The sequence below is a fragment of the Mobula birostris genome, chromosome 26 (genome assembly GCF_030028105.1).
Source record: "Mobula birostris isolate sMobBir1 chromosome 26, sMobBir1.hap1, whole genome shotgun sequence".
In the NCBI taxonomy this organism is placed as follows: Eukaryota; Metazoa; Chordata; class Chondrichthyes; order Myliobatiformes; family Myliobatidae; genus Mobula; species Mobula birostris.
The window spans coordinates 37,083,398-37,091,744 of NC_092395.1; the positions used below are offsets into that span (position 1 = coordinate 37,083,398).

Genomic DNA, 8,347 nt, shown 5'->3' on the forward strand with positions numbered 1-8,347 from the left:
TAGATGTTTTCTTTCATTTTCAATGGCCTTTGATAAGGTGCCACACGTGATGCTGCAAAACTAGATAAGAACCCATGGAAAGATGAAGAGTGGGAATATACTATTTAGTAAAGATACAAGCGTAGACAGAAGATTGGTTAATTGGAAGAAGATGAAGAGTGGGAATAAAGGGGGCTTTTTATGGTTGGTGCCTATGACTAATGGTGTTCCACAAGGGTTCAGATTGGTATGTACTTTTCAGGTTATATGGTAATGATCTGGATGGTGGACCTGATGCCTTTGTGGCCAAGTTTGAGGATGATACCAAGACAGGTGAAGGGGCTGATAGTGTTGAGGAAGCAGGAAGTCTGCAGAAAGACTTGGATAGATCAAGAGAATAGGCAAAGAAGCGGCAGATGGAATATACAGTAGGGGTGTGCATCGTCATGCGCTTTGGCAGAAGGAATAAAGATAAAGACCATTTTTGAAATCGGGAGTGAATTTAAAAATCGTAGGTGCAAAGTGATATGGGAGTCCTAGTGCAGGATTCCCTAAAGCTTAACTTGCAGGTTGAGTCAGTAGTAAGGAAGGCAAAAACAATATTATCATTCATCTTGAGGGGATTAGAACATAAAAGCAAGGATCCTCAGGCTTTATAAGGCATTGCTCAGACTACATTTGGAATATTGTAAACAGTTTTGGGCCCATATCTAAGAAAGGTTGTGATGGCATTGGAAAGGGTCCAGAACAGGTCCACAAGAATGATCCCAGGAATGAAAATGTTAATGTCTGTGGATTGTCTGATCTCTGGGTCTGTCCTCATTGGAGTTTAGAAGAAAGAGAGGGTCCTTCATTGAAACCAAGCAAATATTGAAAGGCCTAGATAGAGTAGATGTGGAGAGGATTTTACCATTCATGAGAGAGTCTAGGAGCACAGGATTCAACCTCATAATACAAGGAAGTCCCTTTGCATAGGAGATGAGGAGAAATTTCTTTAGCCAAGAGTGGTGAATCTGTGGAACTCGTTGCCATTGAAAGCTGTAGAGGCCATTGAGTATATTAAAGACATAGGGTGATAAATTCTGATTAGTAAGAGCATCAGTTGTTACTGGGACAGGGCAAGAAAAGTGGGTTGAGATAGAAAATAATTCAACTATGATCAAATGGCAGAGAATATTGGCCAAATGGCCTACTTTTGCTATTATGTCGTATGGTACTCCAAGAAAGTCAAAAAAATGAAATTAAAAAGAAAAGTTGTTAAATTCCATGAGAGAAAACGTCAGGCACCACAACTCAAGCACTGGCATTAGGAAGGCTTTATTAAAGCCGCCACAGATTTCTGACCCTAAGTTGGAACTCCCAACCCTCAAATCACAGTGAAGTGCGGAGCTTCGCTTGTGGAGAAAATATGTGGGGGAAAGCATTTGGATTAATGTAGAAAACAAGAGAAAATCTGCAGATGCAGGAAATCCAAGCAACACGCACAAAATGCTGGAGAAACTCAGCAGACCAGGCAGGACCTATGAAAAAAAAGTACAGTTGACTTTTCAGGGCCGAGACCCTAGAATTAGTGTAAATGGGTGTTTGATGATCAGTATGGACTCGATGGCTGAAGGGCCTGTCTCCATGAATATGGATCTATGACACTTCAGTGAACAGGCAGGGGAAAAGCCCAACACAGACAGAGCTTCACATGAGGCTGACAAAGTTCATAAGAGCAGCTTTAGAATAGCAGTTCAAAATCAACGAACCCCACTTCCTGGAGTTCTGAGTCAACAAGAGTGAATTTAAAATCCTACAGTAAAAAGAGAGAAATTTCAAGGGGACTGAGAGTTTTCATCCTTTTATCCTGAGGAACAGTGAGGTAAGAAAAGGCATAATGATTTTAAGAAGAATTACAAGTACAGTGGTTTCCAATGGTATGTGCAGGCTGAAGTGGAGGCAACACATTACCATAGGAGGAAGAGCATTTGTAGTTGAATTCCCTTGTGAGCATAATACAGTTAAAATATTACAACAATCAGCAATTGAATATACAGTACATGCGGAGCAGTGACGAGATTATGAAATAGAAAACTTGACCCTGTAATATAAAAGAATGGCAGTAATATACAATAATTAGCAATGTCCAACTTCCATTTGAGTTAAATAAACAATGATTCCAGCCTGTTATCTGTTTTGTTTGTTCCCACCCTAGGCCTGATACATGAGAGCTTTGTCGAGGAGCCCAATGGTCTGGTTTCTGTCAACCTCCTGGTGATCTCAGCCATTGCTGCCTTTGTGATCGGAGCAGTTATCTCGGGGTTCAGCGTCTGTTGGTTCATTGGCCACCGGGACAAAAAAGACACAGCGAGGAGGAAAGATAAGGAAACCATCCTTTCTCACAGCGAGTCTGTGGTCAGTGTCACCAAGCTCGGTGGCATGGTGGAACGTCGCTCCAGGGGGCAGTCAGAAACTCTGCTCGCTCCCCTGATGCAGAATGGCTGGTCAAAGAACTTGATAAAAACCAGCCAGCATCACCTTGATTCCACAGTTCTCCCAACGCCAGAGCAGACGCCGCTGCAGCAGAAACGCAGTGCAGGGATTAGAAGCTGTGAGTGGGATCAGAACCTGATTAACGCAAGCCTAAGGGATCAGCCGTGTGCCGGATCACCTATGATACTGGTTGACTCCACGCACCAAACAGTGCCCCACCATGTTAGCAATGTGCGGGTCATCCCGACTTCCCGCCATTCCTTCCATCGAGATCAGGAGCTGGTGAGTGACAATAAAGATGTTATGGACAACCATTATCTTTCGCATGGTATGAGAGAACAGCTTGAGAAACCGAGTTCTCACTATAGGTCATCGTTGGGTGGGAACGGAGGTAGCCATGCTTTTGTGGAATATTCAGTATCTCCTCATAACAGCCCCAAGCGAAGAAGAGGCGCATCAACACCCGTATTGCCACAAGACTATATTGGGGACGACCCAACCTGTTCCACACAGTGGAATTATGAGAAAGCAAATGCATCCATACCCTCACAGCATGTGAGGAGTCAAACATTTAGCAGAGGGGAAAGTTCAACAGCTCTGCAGAGAAAGGACCCAGTGACTGTGCACCACGTTCATCTCCATCAGTCAGTCCAGTCCGTTACCGGGCAACCTGACCTTGCAAGCTTCAAAGCACCAAAAAAATCAGGCGTTGAAAGGACAACTTCAGCAAAGTGAAATGCATTCTGCTTTCCTAATTCTTCATTAATCTTTGTGAAAATGTGTGACTAATGTTTAAAAGCAAAAGTTAACTACTAGAGGAAACCTGGGCATGGAGTCAACAGTGCTCCTTGTACAACAAAGACCTGTCCTCAAAATTATGCATTTATTTCCTTTGCAAAAAAATACATGAGCTTCAGAAGGATGTAGGGGAGAAAATTACTGAGGAATCTTACTGGATTTCTCTTTACTGCTGCCTTTTCAGGAGCCATAGTAACTGAAAAAAATTATCCTGGAATTTTAATTAGCAATTATTCTTACAATTTTTCACAGCAAGATTTTTATTACTGCTAATCTAATAAAACAATATCCAAATGCAGAAGATACTGGCTGTGCACTTCAAAAAAATCATTAGACTGTCTTATACAAGTTTCTAAAGTTAATTTACTTTTACTTCATATCTTGGCTGAAATAAATTCAGCACGATACTTTGTTTGGACAAGCTACATTGGGCTTAATTTCAGATTTATGCAGATTAGATTTACAGCAATACGTTCGTTCATTATCAGAATCATAGATTGACACAGCCCATAAAGAGGCTATGAGAACAAACAGACACATGCCAATTCTTTGGCAGACATTTTTTGTTTAGCTTTTTCTTGCTTTTCCTTTATCTCTTCAATGTTCTTCTTCAAATTTCCTTTGGAACTTATTTTCAGTCTGCTTCACTTTCCCTTTCAGTTCCTGGCAACTTACTACATGAATGATTTCTTCCCCAAGTCATTTCTTGTTCTTTTGCCAATTACCCAATGTCCAGGTTATTGGGCTACCAACCTTTCTAACAAAAGGAGACAATTTCTCCGTTTTGCTTGTGAAAACCCATCATGATTGTGAGAAAATCTCTTAACTTTTCCTCTTCCAATTTCTTTGTGTCTCTAGTAACCGAAGTCCTACAATTTTGGTACCATTCCCACTAAACTCCCCTGCACCTATTTTAAGGCCTTGACACCCTTCAGAAACTTCAGCACCAAAAAATGGCCTCAAGCTTTGTTTGGGGCCTAACTAATTAATCATAATTTCCATTCTTTACAGTGCTATTTACAAAGCTAAGGATCCTAAAAGCATTTCAAAAAAAAAAACCTTCTTTATTTTTCCCAACCATCTTCAGAGATTTGTCAATCTAAACCCTTGTGGCAGATTTGTGGGTATACAGTAAATCCTTAAGCAACCACCAAATCTCAATGTGTTGCTGTAGTGGTCTAGTAAGCAGGCTTAGACAGGATTCGAAAACACTGACACCTTCCCCAAATATTAATAAGAGACAGTTTATCCAAATTTCTTCTGATGCCCTTTTCTGATGAAAGAAATGACACTGCGTCATATATAACTGCAGACCTTATAAATTAACCAGAAGGTGCTAAGGGTGAATTGGGTTTTATCCACAACCAGGATTAGATAAAATTTCAAGCAACTGTGACTGAACAACAAGCAAAAAACAAAACAGGATCTAATATTGACCGTTCTCTTCCTTCAACCCAGGGCACTGAGGTTAATTGTACCACTGTCCCAAAAGTTACTTCATATTGCATTGCCAATATCATTTACCAAGTAACACATGAAAATGAGCATTGAGCTTGTACATGTTCAATCCACATAATTGATTAAAACTTAGTATAACACTCCATCAACTACTTTCCAGAAAATACAAATCTAAATTGCAAAAATGAAAACAACATCAGTCATTCTTTAACATGAGAAGAAAGGCTGTGACAAGCCAAATTTGTTTGCCATTCAACCAAAAAATACAAAGGAAGAAAGTTGATGTTGAATTTATAATGCAAACATTATGTCACAGAACCAGCTTCCTTATCTATTGGCAGTTGTGGCCGTATAATTACCTAGAAAATATCCACTGCATTCTGGAACAGAGACAGTGGGGCAACACTTCTTTAAAAAAATTGGTGTACTTTTTAAGTGGTGCTGAACATGTACAGGAATACAAGACAAACTTTTCTTTCTCTTGGATTCTATCCAAGACTGCAGTCTGCTTCCCTTGCTCCAGCAAATAGGCAAGAAGCAGAATAGTTTCAGCTAATATGTTTTTCAGGAATACTTGGTATTTAAATGCATTTATTTAATTCCATCCAACAAGATGAAAGAGAACTTGAACTGAGCTACCAAATTTGAAGGAAAGCAATGTTGATGTTGGCAAAGCCATGTTGCGACAGAAGATTAAAACACAGAACACACTAAGACTGTTAACATTATTTGTTAATCCTTTTAATTAGTTCCGTTCAGATTTGAACAAAAATCAGAACAGAAAGTTCAAAAGACAACTCTCCTCTTAAACACTGAATGTGGGAACGGAAAGCTTTGCAATCCTCATATCTCCATTTCTTTTTATAATTAAGAGGAGCTCCTGGAAAGCAGCAGTACACGTCCCAATGTAATTACTGTAGCAGATTGCAAGCACAAACTTTTCACGGGGAAGATATTATTTTATAAAGTTTTAGATAAATTTTAGAAGCACTGATAATTTTGATGATGGTGTAATGGTTGAATTTTGCAATGACTGTGAAAGACTTTCTCAGTATTCATGTATTTATGGACTGCACATTGCGTAAGGTTGGGCATATCTAGAAATGTTAGGGGACTGAGGACACTTACTCTCATTTGAAATTCAACAGAGTACAATGAAGGGCACAAGAAATGTTCGTACCACGCCCAAATGAACTATGTAAAAACCCAGCTATGTAATTAAGATTCTGTCCTAATGCACTCAGTTATGTCTGAAGAAGGATTTTAAGCAGTGCAACACTAGTAGTGCAGGTCAGTCACTGGCAGAAGCAGTGACGGAAGCATTTTAAGCTGATGAATATATTATCTGACACAAGTAGTCTATTGGCACAAACTTAAAATGTACTGGCTCAGGTACAAATATACCTGTAGCACCTTGGTATCAATGACAACATTGACTTGCTCTTTATTCTAAGGCTAGTGTTAATTCCATGGCTCCCAATGTGGTAATTTTCCATAGGGAAACTAGAACAATGATACAAATGTCTAACGAATATGCCAATTTGTAATATGTTTGAATTCAATGGCCGTAGAACAACCAAGATGTTGTTATAGTGGTGCAGAATCTGTCCATGGGTAAACTCATCACTGTGGATGAGAGGCAGGAGCGTATCATCAGAATGTATATATATCACTAGAAGGCTGTTCTGTGAAAGATGTGTCATTCTTCCTGCTCCATACTGTTTATTTTCCATTCATTTCAATCAGCATTGCTTCCAGCTTGATGGCAACAGTCTGCATCAGACTTAGTGTTTCTGCTTTATACTCAATCTAAAAAAATGTCCAGTAGCTTAATTTTGGAATTAAGTAACAATGAACGGGCTTGGGGTTTACAACCAGTGGCAATCATAGTGGTCATTTAAATTATTTGAACTGTTTTGTGACATCACGAAGATTTTTTTCATCATACTGTGACTTAAGTATTTACAGTTCTATTTACATATTTATCTGTTAGGTCAAAATTCATTTTGCAGGTAACTTTCCAGAAAGAAGTTATTCTTGAACTCTGATGAGCTTACTGAAGGATGTTTGAATCCTGGCCAGGCCTGGTCCCATATGCAATTGATCATTAAGAATTATACAAAATGTGTGTGTTGTTTCCTAGCCAGCTTACTCACTCCTTGCATTGCATGGTGTTGTGCATGCCTTGTGTGGGTCTGTGCAAAATTCTTTTGACATGGGCTTAGATTTAGGCATGGAATGTAGACATACCCAAGCCAAACTGAACACTCTGTCCCAACCTGCCAAGCAGGGCATTCTGGGCATTGTTTCGGAGCTAGGCCAAGACTCTAATTCTGGATGCTAGACTTTAGGGCCAGCCTTTCTCTTGTAAATAGTATATCGTTTACCTCCGTTGCACTTGACAAAGATTAACATTCTATGACAGACTCTGATGGTCCTAATTAAACAACTGGGAGCTTGATTCTGTCATTAATCATAGCTTACTTCAACATATTTGCTTAATTATAATTGTTAGTGCATGATGTGCAAAGGAGAATAAATACAATTTGCCTTAAGGCTGCCAAATCAGTTTTCTTGGGCACCAATTGGATCCACACCATTACTGTTACAGGCCATTTTAGACCTACCGTACACTTTATTCATTGGTTGGTCAGCACATGATGTACATCAGACCTGTTAAAAGAAAATTCAGTTTGATGCCCAATGAGATTGGCATAAGCAATGAAATTTTACCAGCAAATCTGAGAGGTGCAAGATTTGGGAACTAGTTTGGTCTTCAAAAGTTGAAAATGCTGCTAGTTTGAAAGGAATGCCCATTATTAGAATGATTTTGGGCTGACAAGATATAATAACTACAAATCCCTCTTAAAAATACTGTGGAGGGAAGGTGAATAAAGGGACTATAGTAGTTTAGCACTTGATTTCTAGCCATAGATCACAGGTGTAAGGTACAGGATAGCCTGTCACTTGCTTGCTTCTTGTTGAGGAGTGTCTTTCTATGGCCATTACATGCAGTGCCACTCAAAAGCAAGATGTTACCGTTCAGAAAGGAACACAGAGGATACTCTATCAAGCTGACTTCTTTCGAAATGGCTCTCTTTGCTGTTGATCTCAGAGTGGTAAATGTGGTGGTTTTAGAGATGCCCTCAGCTCAGAATAAGGAGGAAAGATGGATGGTGTTGAGATCTTTGAAGGAAAACAAAATCTCCCAGTTCTAATGGGAAGCTCTGTGTGTGCGCGTTTGTGTGAGTGTGTTTGTGTGTCAGTGTGTTTTCTTGTTTTACAAAGAGACTGGAACAACAATATGTAATTCAACTTTTGCTTATGGAGTAAAACCCCATGTTAAAGAAACTTCTTTTTAATGAAATACCTTTGTTGTCAAATCTACTCCTGATCTGTTTGCATTTTGTTGTCATTCACAAGGAGCTATAAAAGTGTTAAGTTTTGTGCAAATATACACATTTAACATTAATATGTAACATGTTATAGCTCTGCACATGAGTTTCTCATAGTTATATTATTATTTTGAAAAATATTTATTTAAATTTGTTTTGCTGATTGAAAATGCACTGCATTTGAAAACACACCTCACTGAGTTTCTGGGAATAAACTAAACTGTGGGGCTTTTATTATCTTC

At 39.2% G+C, this 8,347-nt stretch overlaps 1 protein-coding gene across 5 annotated transcripts in view; it reads left to right on the forward strand.

The window, feature by feature from the left end:
• Positions 1-8,133, forward strand: part of sema6bb (sema domain, transmembrane domain (TM), and cytoplasmic domain, (semaphorin) 6Bb) — a 567,817-nt gene extending 559,684 nt beyond the window's left edge. For all 5 annotated transcript variants that reach the window (XM_072244024.1, XM_072244022.1, XM_072244025.1 and 2 more), the window contains one exon: positions 2,177-8,133. In XM_072244024.1, coding sequence (XP_072100125.1) covers positions 2,177-3,189 — 1,013 coding nt within the window. In that variant the 3' untranslated portion in view covers positions 3,190-8,133. The remainder of the gene's footprint in view (positions 1-2,176) is intronic.
• Positions 8,134-8,347: the final 214 nt, after the last annotated feature.